Genomic DNA, 19,576 nt, shown 5'->3' on the forward strand with positions numbered 1-19,576 from the left:
TGCAGGAATACCCTATACTTTGAAAGACTCTCCTTTCTTTGATTCTCTAGGGGACATTTCCCCATTATTGTTAATCACTAGCTCACATTTTATAATTTCTAGTTTTCTCTTTTGCTTGCAAATTAAGGAGACTGCATTATTATGCACTAAAGAGCTCATAATTAATTAGATTCTGAAAAGGATCAGGTTGGGATCTATGTCTTCTGGAATGCTGCTTGAATGAGGCTGCTCGGGGAGGGAGAGTGCAATGCTTCTTGCACTCTCTAAGTAACTCTCAAATCTTTGAGCTGCACTCGTTGTCTTTGAGCTCTCGTCACTTGCTCTTCCTGCCTCTAAGTTCCATGCCTCCTCTTCCTTCGCACCAATACCATTCTCTACCAACAAGTCATGCGATGCGAGGACTAGTTCTTCTTTCATTAGATGATACTTGAGCACATGCTTACGAAAAGTCCAATCCCCTGTCACCCAATCAAATTGATATAGAGGGAGGAATCGGTGACCGTGCGCTGCGACGAACTCGACCGAAGCAAGGATGAAGGCAAACTCTTCTTTGGACATGTAGTATGGGAAGCTAATTCTAGTCCATCCAGGCTTCAATCCACTGTACCCCTGTCAAATATGACAATTTGCATTAAGATTGCAAGTGTTAAGGGAACCATCCTTGCTACAATAGGAATCATAAACCGTAGTCATAGTTTGTGGAAGATCAGATATATGCAGTCTTACCTCTGCATCCAGAGAGACTGTTTTACCAAGAGAAAGAAGAAGATATTGGTAATGGATGCTGAGATTAATACCTTCAGAATAGCCGAGCGAATGCGAAGAGAGAGTGTGTTGTCCACTCCAAGGAGATGGTGGCCGTAGGGACCGGCGCAAGCACAGCCCCCACGAGCCTGGATGCCAAAGAGGTCATTAAGTAGCCTTGCAACGAAGCGCCCATGGAGGGGCTTGCCTTCCTTGTTCTCTCCCTCTGGCCACCTATAACCTTCTCTTCTTACTCCATGACTAGTAGTCCTAAGTCCATACGCCTCACTGCTCGAGGAATTCATGGGAGGGTACACAAGGAAGGAGAAGATAGGGAGTCGCTTGACTTGCTTGTTGCCTAGTACTACGATGTTCGTATTGTGGAGGAGCCTTCCGAGTGCTGTCTCAGCATAAACTCGCTCTTGGAGATCGATGAGATCATGGCCAATGTACTCTTTCACCCAAAAGGCCATTGCAGCTCGAACCTTTTGGATGATGGGTGGAGTTCCACTGTCCTCCCTCTCCTCGACATGGTCATAGTACAGCGTATCCTGCGTTATTTTTTTTTTTTTTTTTTGCGATGTCTTAGATTCTCATCGTAGAGAAAACTAAATCTTACCATGAACTCATCTCTACCTTCTCATTGAAGCCATTAACGTAAGCAACGGTACCACCTCCACAAGTTGAAGGTGGCGAAGACCTCAGCTGATAGAGGGCTTTATGCATCAGGAGGATGCCAGGAGTTCCAGGGCCTCCAAGAAACTTGTGAGGACTGAGAAAGACTGCATCGTATCCATCTACATCTCCCGATCGCATGTCGATTTCTACATATGGGCCACTGCATCTCAACACAAGACTTATATAAGCACAAATCATGTTGCTAAAGCCATGAACATGCACATGAAGGCCCAGACACGATCATAGTTCATTAAATATAAGTATAGTTTCCCCAGTTACACGGGGAATGACCGGAAGTTAAAGATGGTTCAGTTTAGGTGGGAAGCAAGATAGCTTTGTGGATGGTTTTGTTTGATCTAAGAGCTTTCGAAGTTGGATAGTCATAAGAGGTAGCTGGTGCATCTTAATTATGAGTAGGTGGGAAGTAGTTGCTTGGTTACGATGGGAAGCAACGTCTCAAGTTGAAAGTTGTTTTGATCATAATCCAAAGTTGAAAGTAAAAGAAAGGAAACGGATGTATTCACATGTTAATTAGGCTTGTCATGAAGTCATGTACTATCACAAGGTCTTCCCTTAGAAAATGTATCCCAAGGTCAAATTATAGTTTTGATGTTCTCCAAGACTCCAACCATGATAGCTGGCCTGCTCATGGTTCAAGTCATCGGCTGATGTGGAATGGCGTCTAATTCATTCTCAGCAAACAAAATATTATATTGGCTGCTCGATTGAGTATTAGAAAAAGGATTTTGCTGCTAAATTAAAAGAGAGCAAGGGGTTCTGACCAGGTTGAGTGTCAAACCCACCTTTGCGACTCTTATCTTCATTTTCTTTTTCTTCTTGAGTGCTACTTTGAAATTTTGAAAAAAAAGAGTTCTCCAAACCAGAACAGAAAACAAAGACAGGCTTGACATGGTGCAGCTGAGCACTGTTCTATCAAGGACCCAATCCCAAGACCAACCTCATCCCATAACATGAGATGAAAAATATGGAGGCCATTGCTTACCTTGCATCCAATGAGATGAAAAATATGGATGCCATTGCTTACCTTGCAGCGAAGTCAAAGCACGCAAATGCACCGTGCTGGTGAAGAAGACGAGCCAAAGCCCGAGTGTCGGTAAGGATTCCAGTGACATTACTGCAAGCCGAGAAAGAGCCGAGCATGGACCGGTTTGCATACTTCGGTGACATGAGTTCAAGACTCAAGGCCTCCATGTTGACCAGGCCCTCGTCATCCATGCCGATCTCCACCACCTCTGCGAGGCTCTGACGCCATGAGAGGAGGTTGGAGTGATGCTCGTATGGCCCGACGAAGACTACCCATCTTTCCTCATCCCTTAGGCTCTGCAGCACCCTATCTCTCATGATTGGAGGCACTGCAATGCCTATCACTTCCTGGAGTCGCTTGATGGCCGCAGAGGAGCCTGAGCCGCAAAATATGAGTGCATCATTGGGTCCTCCTCCCATGCATTGCTTGATGTACGTCGCCGCTCTCTGAACCATCCTTGTGGTCTTGCTCCCTACAAAGCTATCATCTGTGTGGGTGTTCCCTATAAGCAGATCAATTCAGAAATTCATTTCTTCCATCCAATTCAGAAGACAATCTATCAATTTATAACTACAACTTACATGATAACTTGCTGAAAACTTCTAAAAATATAGATGCTTTAAGTTGTTTGTCTTGTTACAAACAAAGAGAGAGGAGGAGGAATGAACAACAGAAAGGAGCTAAGGGGAATAACTAGAGTACCATAGACTGGGAGGACTTTTTCGATGATATAATTCTCAATGTATTGCAAACACCTTCCTGATGCTGTGTGATCTGCATACGTGAGAAGGCGCTTCCCAAATGGGGTGTCGAACTCCAAGCTGCTTCCGATCAGCTGAGATCGCAACCATGCAGTCCTCTCTTCTGCTGCATTGCTTCTCTCCGGCTTCGTCTGAAGTAAACTAAAAAGCACAGATTTGGTGTTAGGAGAGTAATCGTCGAGATTTGTTGAGTCATGTGCTTGATCGATCTCCATGATTCTTTGAAGGGAAGGCATGTGTTTGGGTCTGGAGAACTATAATGGTGCCATGCTTGCTGTCAATTTAAAGCTTCATGCCAAAAACAAAGGCAGAGAAATTAGTGTCTGAATTCAAGTCCAGAAAAATACTAACATCTGCAGTCTGACAATAGGACTTGGCACTAAGTATTAAATGTTGAAACAAGAGCACCAAGGGAGGGACATCCCACTGACTAGGAAAATAAAATCGTCTGGAATTATGTAAGCCTGGGATTAATGGTCAAGGCGGTTACTTAAGGGAAAAAAAATTCACCATTGTGATGTTGCCCTGAAGGCCAAGGTTGTCAACCAGAGCTCAAATGACTAATTATTTATTTGTTTATTTCTCCGTTATTCATCTATTCTAATCTTTGGCTGCCTTAAATCATTTGTTTTCCTTTTTTCTTCTGGCCTCCGTGACTCTGTCTTCTTTGAGGATATCAAACATGCCAATGTCACTCAAAGAAAAACTTTAAGTTATTAAAAACCAATATATTACAAAGAGGTTGTAATCTGGCTTGTGCATTGACTTTTTTAGGATATGTGAGACATGATGAGATGATTCATCAACAGTAGAAGGAAGTCAATCCAAAATATGATGAGTATTTTTTACATTAAACTGCGACGTATAACTGGCCACATTTATTTATCTATTTGTTTTTGATGGAAGTCTACATTTGAATACTTTAAGCAACCTTTTTTGACAACACTGCTGGCTGTGGTATGCTTGAGCCACATAATATTTAGAAGAACAAAGGAATGTTCACTTCTACATTTTCTCGCCATGACAAGGTCACAAGCGCCCTAGATTTCTTCATATGCCTGCAACTTTCAGCTGTTATTTCTTATTGCAATCCAAGGGTAGGTTCATGAACCTGAAAGTTAAAATAAATCAATAGTGATCATTTTAATAATGTAAAAGGGAAACCTTGCGGGGATAACACCTAGTTCGTTTAGATCAATTGCCTTTGGCGTGTGACTTGGTATTTCAGAGCTCATTGCATTCTCTTTATTCTATTTGGTTGGAATGGTTCCAAGTCCATTTGTCTTATGAAGTCTACAGACTGTAATTGAAAAAAAAAAAGTGCATGATTGCTTGAGAATTTTAAATATTTGGTGGTTACGTATGATGCTTTCTTCTCATGAATTGCTGCATCGATCAAAATTATAAGCTTGAGAGTATAAAAGTCTGTTTATAGTACTTAACAAAATTTCAAAGAATTAATGCTTCCATTAATGCAAACTGTTTTGGATGTTGACCTAAGTAGTTGTAGTTTTTCAAGTCTCAGGTTGTTATGTTGGTCCTTTTTTTTTGCATCATATGGTTTACTTTACGGGTTCAACTTGCCTAAGTCCTTAAAAAAAAGGAAGAAAACAAAATTCAGGGGAAGGATGGGTTCAATTCATTTCAACAAGTCATTTCGTTGTTAGGTTAGCAGTTTTTCCTTTTTCAAGATGATGCATATATATTAGGGTCAGAATTGCTTGTGGACATCTTATTGATGTTAAATAGTAAGATTTATTGAATTTTGTAAACAGAAAAATCTAAATTTGATATGTGACCTTATATGAAGGACACCTCTGAATTTATCGATGTTTTTTTATTTTTCTTGCTTTGGAAATATATATACATATATTTTAGACAATCTGAACTAGTTTGGGATTAAGGCCTAGATGGGTCGAATCGAGTTGGGTTTCAGAAATATATCTTATATATATATGAGATAATCTAGAACTCCCACATTAAAGATTTGTGTTAAGAATTTATCTTTAGTAGAATCTGCTCAAGAATTAATGGTAGTAGTCGTTGGGTGCTTGTGATTGAGAGCAACATCCTCGTTGGCAATAACTATTTCATCATTGTAATCAGCTTGATAGCTTAAGAAGAAGCATGTTGGACATACATCTGCACGCAGGGGATGGATGTTTACCAACATGTATTGAGTCGCAAAATCCTTTCCCACCTGAATCATAAATGGCGTCTCTAAAATATTAACCCACAGTTGAATGTCTAATTGTCCCATGCTTTGCTACTAAGCTATGGGGGCATTTATATTAAAGTTTTGTACATCTTAAATTTAAACTAATGGAGGGGTGGGGATAGAGTAGAAGAGGAAAGAGGGTCCTGCTCTCTTTCACAAACTAACAATAAAGTTGTAAGAACCATGCAGGCGTATATTTAATCCCATATTAGTTATTGATCGGGGGATTTTGGGTACTTATATAGGACTAAGGAACTCCAAAAATACCTTTCGGTGAGTCTTTGTCGGTGAATTATAAATGATATGGATTACAGAGGGATTTTCTGAAGAATTTTTAGTTCTGCTCCACAACTTTGTTTGTGTTACCTATCGAGAGGGTGGAGTTAAATTTTGATCTTGGTTCCTTCTTGAAGATGGCATGTATCTCAAACCAAGACCAAAAAAAAATTGGTTCCACCTAAACTAATTTAATAACTAACTTGAAGATTATAAGTTGTTGGCATAAATTTTAGTGAAAAATGGAATGAGATTGGTAAAAAAGAATATCATATGTAAAACAACCATATAAAACATTGATGTCTAACCGAGCTTATGGAACTTGGATCAGCTGATTGTCACCCTCTCCACAATGCATGTTATAGAGAGAGAGGTAAATGGGCGAGCTTGAAAGGTATCATTTCACTGCAATCAAAAAAAAAAGAACCATCCTGCGCCGCCGATCCCTGCTTAACACCTTGCACTAATATGGTGTTCGCAAATTAGCCAAACAATGAAAAGGTCAGTGAATTGAGGGGAGATCTAACAGTACTCAATAAAAAAAAAATCTATATTTTTACTTTGTTTCTTTTGATAAGAGGAAGAGAGTGGAAGTTAGAGTGTTTTTTTTTTCATATACCTCTTTTGATAGGAGGAAGAGAGTAGAAGTTGGAGACCTCTAAAGGCATGTTTGGTGTTCTTAAGGAATTCTTTTATGATTTTTAAAATAAAAATTTAAAAATAAGTATTTAGTAGTATTATGTGAGAAATATTTCTAAAAGAAGTAAAAACAAAGCTTCTGACTTCTACTTCTTGTATTCTATAAAATGGGTCCTTTAAAGCCATCTTTTACAACACATGAGTATCAAACACTAATTATGGAAAAATATATTTTATCTAGAAAATAAAATAAAAATAACTTTAAAATAACTTTTAGAAAACAGAAATAGCAAAAAATATTTCTTAAATTCTGATGAATTCAACTTTCTCTTGCCTCCGCCAGCCAATTTGCTGGATGGTTTCCCTTCTAGAAAGTATGGGACACTTCAGTGTCCAAAATAGAAATAGAAATGAAAATGAGGATAAATAAGGGAATATGCAGTATCCAAACAACCATTAATAGAGCAAAATATAAGCCCTGTTGTCCTTGGGTACATTCCAATTCCATGATCTCCTAACTTCTAGTGCTGTCAGTCCTAATAGTTCCTTAAAGCCAGACTCAAAGCTTTCAACCACTTCACAGTGCAGAGGGTGACTGACTTCCTGTGTCACCCTATACAGAGTTCTATTAATCATATACTCGATACTGCAGAGGATCGAATGTATGCAGTCTTACCCCTTATGCAAAAAAGCTATTTCTATGTTTCAAACATATAGAAATAAGCAATTTTACCATTACATCAAGACTCACCCCAGAAGGGCCACTGGACAAGGCGGTTCAGGGTAAAGGAGACTCAGTAGCTGCAGTGGGGTCAGAGGGAAGCCTCTCTCATGACTGAGCTGACAATGGACTCAGCATTTGGGCATGACTTGGAGTAAAAGCCTACTTGAAGTTGCCTCAAGGACTGGTATTGAAGAGAGGAGATGAGAACCATGACCAAGTGGAACAGAACATAGCTCTAAATGATGATGAGGGGAAGGGGAGGGGAGGCGCATTTGAGTGAGGAAGAGCATAGATGGAGAAACAGGTAGGAAGATGGCCACTAGGAGTGGAATGGATTGGAGTGGAGAAGTTGGCAACAAGGAGCAGGCCTTGTGTCACAATGTCCAAGAGATTAAAGGGGATGCAAACCAAGTGCCAAAAAGTGGGACAGGATAGTTGGTGGCATGTGTCTCTTGTTCCATGGTTTGAGCCCACCATAGTACTCCACCATGCAGCTTTGATGTTAGACCTTTTTGTTTTGTGTATGAGTGGGTACATGTGGATTAAATATAGACTCCATTAAATTTTGCAAAGAAAGAAAAACTTCATCTAGGCTTCTCATAGAATTGCATAACAAAGTGCCTGCTACTGAAAAGAAGTCCCAAAGCTGACCTTTTTTCCTCTCAATAGTCTGTGTACACAAACTTCATAGTAAATGTGTCCACAATTGTCGCAACCCAAATTCGAGACATATGGTCATGTTACCGAAAGGTACAACCCACGATAATATGAAGCCAACCATTATATCTTAACTTCTAAATCCATCACAAACAAAATATAATAATTGAAAGTCCAATTTCATCATCCATTAAATAAAACCAATACAGGTTCATAGTGTCTAAATCCAAACATAAATACTAAACCCATAATTCTTAATATTTAAAAAATTATTTACTACAAATTCATAGTCAATTAAAATATTAAATTCTTCTATAAAATTTTCAAGCTTGCTAATGCAAACTCCAAGCCTAGACTATCTTTCATTCTTATCGACTCTATACATTTGAAGAGAGAAAAATAAAATAAAGATATGTAAGCGACACAGCTCGATAAGTTAACCTTTCACTATATAACCGGATCAAGCATAAGTTTTTGTATGAATCGATGCATCATTAAGTAAAAATAATAATTATTGCGAGATAGAATATTTTATAGCACAATATATTAAAACAAGTCATAAAGCCAATTATGCATGCATAAATCATTCATATTTGATAAATATGGTTCCAAATTTATTTTACTAAAAAATTCATAAATCATTCTTCTGCTATTTAGTCATATCATAGTTCCAAATATTGCTCACAGATATTTATGCTACAATCACTATATACTTGTGACAGGGTCGTAATCGACAAACATCAACTAATATTACCTGTTGGTAGGATTGTATATTAACTACTATTACCAGTTGGCAAGGTCGTATGACAACTATTATTATCCACCAGTAGGGTCACATACCAACTACTATTACTCACTTGTAGGGTCATATGCCAACTACTGTTACCCACCGGTAGTGTCGTATGGAACTGGATATTGATCTACCCCACTTTCAGAAGCCATATATAGCTATTTAAGAGCCTTTTTGTCATAATTCTTAAAACAATTTTTTCTTAGGTCATATTTTCTTAAATTATGGTTTTACAGAGTTCACAGCCCATAAATAAGCATTTAATAGTAGAATAATCATGAAATTATTCTTTTCATAACAAAAATATAAATTTCATAATTATGGAGTTCATAGTTCAAATAGTGCTTAACAGTAAAACAATTATGGAACCATTATTTCACAATAAATCATGAGTTTCATAATATCATATGCTTGATCTTTGATTTTAAGAAAATATGATATCATCAATATTTAATACTATTTTTATATTTTTTATAATACCAGAAAATAAGTGAAAAATTAAAAATTAATAAGGAGCGTTAGGGTTACTTACCTCTTTTGTCTTAGTCTTTCAAACTTCACTAGACTAACCTGCAAAACCTATCTAAAGATATTAAGAGCAAGATTAATTCCCATTCAATTACTTTAATAGTATTGAAATAACAAGACAAAGAACGATTGGCCAAATGACGGTGGCCTGGTTAGGTCAGGTTTAAGCAACTCGATGAGGCATAGACTTGATTAAGGCCAAGGCCATTCGATAGAGTTCATCATTACTAGATTTTATATGTACTTAACAGGGCTGGAGTGATCAGTCTGTCAGGCTACCCGGGCACCAGGGCAGATTAGGGCCCTTTTGTAAGGGTTAACTCAGGTATAGAGAGATGAGACTCAGTTCATGGATCTATGGAAAAAAAGACAAATAGAGAGATGAGAGAGAAGAAAGAGAGAGAAATAAGAAAGTTGTTCTCTCTCTCTCTCTGTTTTTTTTAATACTCTTTTCTCGTCGGCAAAATAGGGGAAGGAGGAGGCGGGCTAGTGGCTGTGACCACGGTTGTCCGATGAAGCTGTCGCAGGCGGTGGTGGCGGAAAGCAAATGGCGGCTGACAGCAGTGGTCGGTCGGCCGAATTCAATTCAAAACAGGATGGAATAGGAGAATTTTGGCTTGGTTGTCCTTTCCACTCGCCGGGGGCTGCAGAGTCCGACTCTGGCAAAGGGGCAATGCATATGGAAGGGGTTATCTCCTCTTCTTCTTTCCTCCTTTTTTTTCCCACTATTTTCTCGTTGACAAAACAGGGGAAGGAGGAGGTGGGCTAGTGGCTATGATCCCGGTGGTCCGATGAAGTAGCCATAGGCGGGGGTGGCGGAAAGTAGAGGGTGGCCGGCGGGGGCGGTCGGTCGGCCGAATTTAACCCAAAACAGGGTGGAATAAGAAAATTTTGGCTCGGTTGTCCTCAGATCCTAGTCCATTCACCGGCGGCTGCAGGGTCTGGCTCCGGCCAGGAGGCGATGCATGGAAGGGGTTGAGGGCTTTGGCGATGAACACCAGTAGCGGAGGCGGTCGGAATAAAAAGAAAAGAGAAAACAAATAGGGGCGGCAACAGGGGTTGTCCTTCTCGGCTAAATTCCGGCGATCACCGGCCATAATAGAAATTCCAAACAGTCTGGAAGGAAGAGGAGAGGAGTAGCTTGATGGTGGTAGGGCCCTTGCTAGTTTTTCGTGGAGGATTCAGCCGCGACAACAGTGCGAAAGGTGACCAGCAATCGGAAAGGAAATCGAAGAATCTGGCGATGGCTTCGATTGGGGCCTAAGTTATCCGGTGGGATCGAATAAAAGATTAGAGGGGCTTCGAAATAGGCCGGAGGACGCCGGAATCCGCCTCAGCATCGGATTCATCCAATGAAGTCGGAAGGAAGGAGACTCCCATCGGGTGTCTTTCTTCCTTCATTGCACGTGCCGGGCACGTGCGCACTGTCTCTCTTTTTTTTTTTTTTGGCACGTGTGCACTGTCTCTCTCTTTTTTTATTTATTTTTATTATTATTTGAAGCCGGCTGAGCCTACTGACTTTGGTCCAGGACAGGCCCAATTGGCCTGGATGTCACAACAATGTGCCGCCAAGTCTGCAACCTTTTTAGCTTCTTTGAAAATATGTTTAGACCTAGTATTACTTGCAGGAGCTGATCCAAACATTCAGCATTTTGACTAAAGTAAGGCCCTTCACCTCTATAGTGATTAGAATTTTCATCGGAACTAAATGCAAAGACTACATTGTAGGCTGGTTGCTCTAATCTCCATTGCACCACCATATAGAAAATGTCCCTTTGCAATTTGATCGAACCAGGATTTGGAGGGTTGCAAGCTAGTTGACAAGATCCAAGTAAAGGCAATTGCATTACATCAATCACCATTTATCATTACAACTCTCGCTTGGGACCATCTATCTATATCAATTGCCATTATTTTCTTGGACAAAGATACATCTATTTTTTTTTAGGGTTCGGATTGTATCTTTCATGCGAAAAAATGATTCATTTTTTTTTTACGACATCAACCTTGGATCGTACAATGACCGCTTCAAGATCAATGCAGGCAGATGAAAGAAAAATATTAAAGTGCTTCGAGACCTGTGTAAGGTGTGAATCAGTAATTGATGTGATAAAAGCTGTTATCTTTCCTCCAGAAATGTGAGTAGTAGACATTATATCACAAAATTTTCTTCAAGATGTAGACATTATTTCCTCTTCAACAAAAGGGAAAGGCTTACAATCAACATGGAACAAGACATGCCTCATTTTCTAACTTCTTCTTTCCAGAGTAGCTTCAAGGAAGTGGTGAAATTCTGCTCTAACCATCCATGCGAATGATGCAACGAAGGCCATCTCCTTTGAGCATGTAGTCAAAGGCCTTGTTGATCTCAGAGAAAGGTACAGTGTGTGTGATGAACTTTTCCACCTCTAGCTCCTGCACCATGTAACCAAAGTTTCAAAAAAGATCAGGGCATTTCTAAGGGACCAATCGTGACTGCTAGATAATTGTCGATAAGCTTCTGAATTTCCATTCATCAATACCTCTGCATAATTTATCTAGTTCTACCTTTAGAAAGATTGTTTCATGCATTTACCTTGTTCATGTACTTCTCCACAACCGAAGGAAGGTGGCTTCGGGGCTTATAGTTTCCAAAGAAGGTTCCCTTGAGAGTCCTTTCATTCAGAAAGTTTATAGGGTGGGTCTTGAATACGGCTTCTTTGTGAGGCACCCCAACCAACACAGCAACACCCCAACCCTGACATCCAAGGTGGCATTTTTAGAATACTACAATATTCCAAAACAAATTATTAGTGCAAAAGGCTTTCGAACTGCTTGTAAAGGGGAGTCAGAAGATACATCGTGAACGCATTCAAACGCAGATATCATGGCATTTATGTTGCCTGTGCATTCGATGCTCCTATCAACTCCACCGCCAGTCATTTCAGCAAGCACCTGAAAAATATTCAGTGCTTCTAATGTTGCCATTGCATAATAGTCGTTGCAGCAGTATAGCCAGTACTCAACATCTAATTTAACCTGTGATATATTACTAGCACCATAATTCTATTTTCAGAACATGAAAGTTCATTATGGATCAAACCTCTTGGACTGGCTTGTCGTAGTCCATTGGATTCACAAACTCAGTGATGCCGAACTTTTTTGCTGGTGGCACGAAGGGAGACTTTTAGCACCAAATTTTGAACAAGTTCAGCAGGAATCAGATGTCAACAGATTAGCCTACGAATGGAAATATAGAATACTGCATGGTTTGGAAGAAAAAACATGCTAAATTTTGGTGTTCATGTCAACAAAGGTTAATTTGGCCCTAAACTAGTTTTGTTGATATAGTATGACACATTCAATAATCAAAGGAAGCAGTGCATCACCTTCATCAAATTTTGCAGGATTTCTATCAACACCGATAACCCTTGATGCTCCTGCAATCCTGGCCCCTTCAGCAGCCTATTAATAAGAAGCCATAAATCAAACATAATTGTTTGCCTAATATTAGTTTGATAAATCAAATATAAATGAAACTAAAAACAGTACTACATGGAGATCATGTATCAAGAAGCATGAACCCGAGGGCCACGCAACTACGCATTCGGAGCTCCATTAATCAGATAACTGAAATAGGAAAGATACTTACAGCAAGGCCTACAGCACCCAATCCAAAAATTGCCACCGTCGAACCCCTTGGTGGTTTCGCAACATTAAGAGCTGCACCAAGACCTTAGAAAGAAAACAACATGGGGAATTTCATGTGTCTGTTTTGGAAGTTCTGGATGCATGACAATCTTGGTGTCTCACCTGTTGAAATGCCACAGCTAAGAACACAGACTTTATCAAGGGGAGCCGAGGGGTTGATCTTGGCAACACAGCCCGAATGGATGACAGTGTACTCACTGAAAGTGGAGGTTCCTAGAAAATGATAAATTGGTTTTCCATTCATAGAGAACCTGGACCGCCCATCACTGATCATCACCCCTCTTTCAGTGTTAATCCTAAGGAGATCACACAAATTGCTCTCCTCATGCTTACAGTGAGCGCACTCTTTACATTCTCCAGTGAATACAGGGAGGACATGGTCTCCTGGTGCAAGATCTGTTACGCCTTCACCAACACTCTCCACGATCCTGATATCACCATATGGCGAACAAGAAAAATGAATTAATATATGCTGAATAGAAAAAAGTTCATTAAATCAGTCTTCTGGATGAAAGAAAAAAGGGGTAGTCCGCTGTGAACATAATTTATTTACCAATCTTACTAAAAAGATCTCAATGAAAAGCTTTCAGAAACTAATAATGGTTGCAGAAATATAAGACTATTGAGTGCTGCTCAATTTTGTATTGAGTTTTCAATCTATGATAACCTTGTCATTAAGTCAAATGTCTCATGTATCAAAGAGTCAATGGACAGCAACACCTTTAATGAAGCAGATGAACCACAATTAATCCCTTTTCAGCTATAATCTTTTTAAAAAAGAGGAGTGAAAGAGACACCAGGTTCAGCATGCTATATTGGTGATATGAGTTGCATGGGTATTTATTAAGATCACTTTAGTCCCATAAATTTGAAATCTCATCTAACAAATCATTAAACAAATAAAACTAAATAAGAACGGTTATCAACAAACAGATTTGCTCAAAAAAATAAGATTATGGAAGCCATACCCTCCTGCTTCATGGCCAAAGATTCGAGGAAACAAGGGAGTTTGGCCCTGCAAATTATAAAACCAATAAAATTGTAGAATCTTAACAACATGAACACAGAAAATAAAGCTGATAGAGGTATATCACCAATAGATATCAGCTCTCTCTCTCTCTCTCTCTCTCTCTCTCTCTCTCTCTCTCTCTCATTTAAATGTTAAGTGGCAGAGGAAATTCTTGTGAAGAAAACGAATATTGTTTTTTTGATAATATATGTTAATGAAAATACCTTGGCTTCCCAGAAGTACAGATCAGTGTGGCAGAGGGAAGTGTAAAGGATCTTCAGCCGGACTTCCTTTTCTTTTGGAGGAGCAACCTCGACCTCCTCGATCACTAATGGCTTCCCAGCTTCCCATGCAACTGCCGCTGTATATGAAACAAAAATTAATAACGCAAAGCAAAGACCAGTGTAGTAAATTAATTATTTCTAACAATATTTTTTTTCTAATTAGCAATATATTAACTTCTTTGATTAAGAAAACACAAACATCTGCCTGTTTTTTGTTTTTTTGTTTTTCTGGGTAGAAGAGGCTAGTAGGCAATAAGCCACAAAACAGAAGCAAACATAGCCAAAAATTTTAAAAGTGTCATAACCCCTAAACTCATTGAAGGCAAGATTTGAGCCAAGTTTGTGGTACATCTTCCAAGAGATTTTACCAACTTATTGGGCTGGTACTTTTGATGCCCACTTTCGAAAAGGCAAAACTTCTGCAACGATTATTGAAAAAAAAGATCATATCAAATTTCTGCAAAATTAGCTCGACAAAAGCCATTACCTCATTGAAGAATAATTAAGATTCTCTTATTTGGACAAAAGATTACACTACTCAAAGATCTTGTAACTACAGAACCGCAAACGAAATCTAAAACAAAGCTGAACATAGCATAGGGACATAAACACAAAAATGACACCATACAAAAACTTTTAATTGGATATCCTTTTAATGGATTTAAAATGCTACCTCGGCATTGTATGACCTGACCAGCTGTGCTTTCAATCTCTTCCACCTTGCGGATTTTGGGCTGTACAGTAGCAAGTCCCCTGGAATCATTAACTTAAGAAAAGAAAGAAAAAAAGGACTTTAGAAACTTACTAGAGAGCCTAAAATTAGCAAAAAAGAAACAGAGCAGAGAATTAAATCAAATCTTTAAGAGAGAGGGAGTATCTGCGTAAAAAAAAAATCCAATCATACCAATCTATCCAACAGAAGTACTTTCAAAAATGACCCCCAAGAACAAAACTAACTGGAGATACAATGGAAGAATTCATGAATAAAACTATGGAAGGTTACAAACCTTGGCATCTTATGACTTGACCACCTCTGCTCATACTCTTTAGCACCTTGTGGATTTTGGTATTCAAGATAGGAAATCCCCTAGGACAAATAACTACACACACAAAAAAAAAGAGTGGTAACTTTAGAAATTAATTAGAAGGCCTCTAATATTCAGAGAAGAGAACCGAACCAAATTCAAAGGAAGATTCAAGAACACACAGCATGGGGGCATTAATAGAAAACAGAATATCAAACCCTCCAATTCCATCCAAAAACTAAGCTCCCCAAAATGACCCCAACATGGTGGGTTTACAAGGCTACAAACCTCCACATCTCATGAGTCGACCAACTTCCATCGCCATCTCTGAAACTCTTCCTCAAGTGCCCCTGGAAAGAGCAGTTCGTATGCAACAGGACTGAGCAAACTGGAGCACAGAGAGAGAGAGAGGTATTTATACACACGCAGATAGTGAGAAACAGAGAGAGAGAGTTCAAAGAATACCCACAGAGAAAGCGAGAGGGTGCAAAGAATCTAGGTCCCCTTCGCCTTCCAACTGTCGGTCGGAAAAACCGGGAATCGGTTGCGGTGTTCCTTATCTAGCTTCTTGTTAGCCGGCTACATTGAGTAAGACAACGGGTTTTGGCGGGAGTAGTTACTACTAATCAGGGTTTTTGTTGTCTTTTATCGGCAGGGGAATGGATTAAGGTTTCGAGAGATTGGATTAATAGTAGAGCTAATCGGGGTTTGCACGGCCGCTGGATTTTAGGTGGCAACAGGGAACACAGTCCACTGGTTCGCACCTCGAGTCCACTGAAATCAAGGCTTGGGTCCAAAAACATGGGCGACCAAGCACATGTTTTCGTAACTAGAGATGATTCAATGCACAAGGTTTTCGCCACTGCAGGATCTGAAAATAGCTGAATGTTTGAAGCGACGAACTATACAGCCAAGACCTTGTTATCATCTAATAAAAATTTACTATATGTGTAGGGCATGACGTTGTATTAGTGAGATTCGAGATTCTCCTATAAAGAAGGAAAGAATTGTAAATAGAGAAGAAATTAATTATCATTGACCCGTGATTTATGGTCCTCCCTATTAGTGAGATTCGAGATCTTCTTATAGAGAAGAAAATAATTGTCATTGACCCGTAATTTATGCTCTTTCCTTCTTTGTAATTATTTCCAAAAATATATTGTAATTACCTTCTATAAATGAAATATATAGTAGGCTAGACGAGGTGTACGAGTCCCTTGCTATTACTCAATTTGACATTCTCTCTTTCATAGTATCAAAGCCTTCTAAATGACACACGTCGTCACCGTGTCTTCCCTCTCTTCCAACCCAAACATGCCTCCACCTACCACTACTCAAAACACTATTCCTACTACTAGCCAGCCCAAACCTTCCTCAAGTCTCTACCACGGTCAGCATGCACAACCTTGTCACCGTCAAACTCAACACCGACACTTCTCTTCTTTGGAAAACTTAGATCATACCCTACCTACTTGGCCAACAATTGTTTGGTTATGTTGATGGAAGCTTTCTCATACCTCCTGATAGGGGGCAAAATATATCGTCCTGCCCATAACAAAAGGGCCACCCAATTTCGGCTCAATAAACACCAACGCCGACCAGACGTGTCTTCGGTTCGGCCTAGAATCAGCCCGACCTCGGACTCCGCCGAAAGCCCCTTCAATCTCCTGTATTCGCCGACTCGTCCGACCAAGTTTGGGGCGTCTCCTGTATTCGCCGACTTGCCCGACCAAGTTCGGGGTGCCTCTTATCTTCGTCGACTCGCCTGACCAAGTTCCAGGCGCCTTCTATCTTCGCCGACTCGTGCAACCAAGTTTGGGGCGCATCCTGTATTCGCCAACTCGTCCGACCAAGTTCGGGGCACCTTCTGTATCTGCCAACTCGTCCGACCAAGTTCGGGGCGCCTCCTATTTTCGCCAACTCGCCCGACCAAGTTTCGGGCACCTCCTATCTTCGCCGACTCGTCCGACTAAGTTCGGGGCACCCTCTTCAGTAATACGCCCCGACCCTTGAGCTCGGGGCGCTCCACCGAGCACACCTCGGAACCCGGGATGGTAGGTTGGCCTTAGCACCCGTCTAGCCAACTTCGCCAAATGCCTAATGCGACCTCTTGACGAGCTCGGCCTTACAACGGCTACATCCATGTTCGTGCCTACGCCCTCCTACGTAGTTGTACATTGTGACGCCACCACGATATGCTACTTCGGCCATACTTTGCCACGGTTGTCAATGCCTTACCGTTCCCAAGAATGGACTCCACCGCGCACCACAGCAAGCTCTGGCTGCGTGCCACTCCCTCTCATGATGGAAATGGGCCATACCCTGCTACGGCTGTCAACGCCTTACTGTTTCCAAGAACGGACTCTACCGCGCGCCACAAGCAAGCTCTAGCTGCACGCCACTTCCACTCATAATGGGAACGGACTATACCTCCACTACCTAAGCGCTCCTACTGAGACTATAAAGAACCCCAACAGGTAACGCCTAAGAAACTTTTGGCCGGACCAACTAGATCCCACTCTAACTTGATCGTCGGAGGGCCCGCATCGGAAACACCGGTGAGGCTTTGTATAGGTACATCACCGACCGCAGGAGGTGGCTTTCATCCTCTTCCTCCACACTCTGGCGTCTCCTTCGACTCCTCCAGCGTGGTCACCCTTGGGCCAAATTTGAACCACAATACCTCCGCAATACATTGAGTCACCTTCCACCTCTTCCTCATCCTCTACCCGTATACTCAATCCATCCTTTCAATTGTACTTCCAACAAGACGAAGTCCTCTTGAGCACCCTCATGTCCTCTATTTCTGACAGTATCATGGCCAAGGTTGTTGGCTTGACAAGTTCTCGGGCTCTTTTGGTGGTCTTGGAGCGTATGTTTTCTTCTCACTCTCGGGCTCGTGTAATGCAAATCCGCTACCATCTTTCGACTATCAAAAAGGGCAACTCCTCCATTTCTGATTATTTTCAAAAAGTTAAATCTCTTTCTGATGTTCTTGCTGCTATTGGCCAACGTCTCCAAGATTTTGAAGTTGCCCAATTTCTTTAGCGGGACTTGATTCTTCCTATGAATTGCTAGTTACGGCAATCAATACTAGAGTTGATGCTATGTCTCTTGAAGATATTTATGGTCATTTTCTCAATCATGAGCTCTATCTTGATCATCTCAGAATAACATCTCAAAACCCAAAATTTTCATGGATGGCGCGGTATGGTATTCTTTACCCCATGCCTTTCTCACCGAAATTTTTTCTATTCTAGAAGATCCTGGTTGTCACTCGGTTGCCACCAAATATGCCTTCCTCTCTCTTTTCTATACTTTTCTATCTCTAATTTCTCTCTCCTTTCTACTTTCTCTCTCTAGAATGTCTCAAGAATCTAGAGTCGGGTCCCGATCAGCAAACCTAAGTTGACCCCTGAAAAGAGGCCTTGAACTGCCTGGGTGCCCATGGGTCGCCTTCTGGATCGATGACCCGGCCTTGTCAAGGTCCATAAAACCCACTAATGATGAACTATGTTAAACAACTCTAGTCCTCATCGAGTCTATGCCCTATGATTTATTGATCGAGTCGCTTAGGCCTAATCCACCCGAAATCGTCGAATGCTCGTCTGTATTTCTTATTATTTTAATTAGATTAAAATTGTTAAATTGAAAGTAATTATGTTTTTAATATTTGTATAGGATTAGCTGAATTGTTTTCTAAAATTTGATGGTTTAAGACAAAACAGGTAAGTAGATATTGCACTTTTTATTATTTTTCAAATGACCATTTTCGTGCATATTTGCTTGTGGAAATATTTGTGAAAGTTATGTTTTATTATGAAAAATGTTTTTATGAATATTTTGATGAAAATAGTTTTGTTATGAAATATAAACCTAATCATACCATTTAGTATTTTTTACCTATTTATGTAGATGTTCTAAGAAAAGATACAAGTTTTCAAAGACTCTCAGATTGCTATGACTGCCTCTAGAAATAGGGGTCAATTGACACCTTGGAGCTAACATCCAACAAAAACGGTCCTCTGCCAATGGAATAAAGTTGGTAATGAATATAAACTATGATATCTTGTCAATTACGAAAATGACCTTATCGCGGGTTGTAGTGACCATAGCATGAATATCTATGAGCAATGTTTTGATTCATGCTAGGATTACATAACATAAAGAACGATTTACGATTTTAATTTCAAACTTGACACTATGTTTATGAAAGATAGATGATTTGTTCTTTCATGATTTGCCTTATGACCTGTTTTTAATATACTGTGTTATGAAATACTTATTTTGGAATATCTTTTATTTTTCTTAAATGATGCATTGACATGGAAAATTTATGCTTGATTTAGTAAAGTAGTAAAGGTTTACTTACTGAGCTGTATCGCTCATATATCTCTATTTTTATTTTTTTTCTCTCTCCAGGCAAATAGGATTAGTAGGGACGAAGGTTGGTCTAAGATTAAAGTTCGCACTAGCAAGCTTGGCGATTTTGTAGAAGAATTTTCGTA

The 19,576-nt window shown here is 40.0% G+C and overlaps 2 protein-coding genes across 3 annotated transcripts; both read right to left on the reverse strand.

Annotated features, from left to right (window-relative positions):
• Window positions 1–3,730, reverse strand: LOC103711098. Its single transcript, XM_026806218.2, has 5 exons — window positions 3,170–3,730; window positions 2,468–2,969; window positions 1,381–1,582; window positions 798–1,295; window positions 1–609 (listed from the first exon to the last, which is right to left on the reverse strand). Exons 1-5 carry the CDS (start codon window positions 3,462–3,464, stop codon window positions 166–168), a joined length of 1,941 nt encoding a protein of 646 aa, XP_026662019.1. The 5' UTR covers window positions 3,465–3,730; the 3' UTR covers window positions 1–165.
• A 7,437-nt stretch (window positions 3,731–11,167) lies between these two features.
• Window positions 11,168–15,556, reverse strand: ADH (alcohol dehydrogenase 3). Of its 2 annotated transcripts, XM_026806222.2 has the most exons (13): window positions 15,538–15,556; window positions 15,357–15,418; window positions 15,051–15,143; window positions 14,717–14,809; window positions 13,984–14,120; window positions 13,719–13,765; window positions 12,853–13,178; window positions 12,692–12,774; window positions 12,429–12,504; window positions 12,143–12,204; window positions 11,899–11,994; window positions 11,636–11,797; window positions 11,168–11,475 (listed from the first exon to the last, which is right to left on the reverse strand). In XM_026806222.2, the coding sequence occupies exons 2-13, from the start codon at window positions 15,391–15,393 to the stop codon at window positions 11,359–11,361; spliced, it is 1,329 nt and encodes a 442-aa protein (XP_026662023.1). In that variant the 5' UTR covers window positions 15,394–15,418; window positions 15,538–15,556; the 3' UTR covers window positions 11,168–11,358. The 2 variants fall into 2 exon arrangements, with proteins under 2 accessions (XP_026662023.1, XP_008795241.1); XM_008797019.3 differs by lacking the exon at window positions 15,538–15,556 and having other exon boundaries at window positions 15,357–15,503.
• Window positions 15,557–19,576: the final 4,020 nt, after the last annotated feature.

Source organism: Phoenix dactylifera, chromosome 10, assembly GCF_009389715.1.
Source record: "Phoenix dactylifera cultivar Barhee BC4 chromosome 10, palm_55x_up_171113_PBpolish2nd_filt_p, whole genome shotgun sequence".
NCBI classification, from domain to species: domain Eukaryota; kingdom Viridiplantae; phylum Streptophyta; class Magnoliopsida; order Arecales; family Arecaceae; genus Phoenix; species Phoenix dactylifera.

Coding starts and splice junctions, on each gene's coding strand:
- LOC103711098 (XM_026806218.2), bottom strand. CDS start 3,464: ATGCCTTCCCTTCAAAGAATCATGGAGATCGATCAAGCACATGACTCA. Junction 1,583..2,467: donor TGCTTTGACTTCGCTGCAAG/GTAAGCAATGGC, acceptor GTTGAGATGCAG/TGGCCCATATGTAGAAATCG. Junction 610..797: donor TTCGCTCGGCTATTCTGAAG/GTATTAATCTCA, acceptor CATATTTGACAG/GGGTACAGTGGATTGAAGCC.
- ADH (XM_026806222.2), bottom strand. CDS start 15,393: ATGGCGATGGAAGTTGGTCGACTCATGAGATGTGGAG. Junction 14,121..14,716: donor TCAGGTCATACAATGCCGAG/GTAGCATTTTAA, acceptor TTTCATATACAG/CGGCAGTTGCATGGGAAGCT. Junction 13,179..13,718: donor TTTGGCCATGAAGCAGGAGG/GTATGGCTTCCA, acceptor TGGTGATATCAG/GATCGTGGAGAGTGTTGGTG.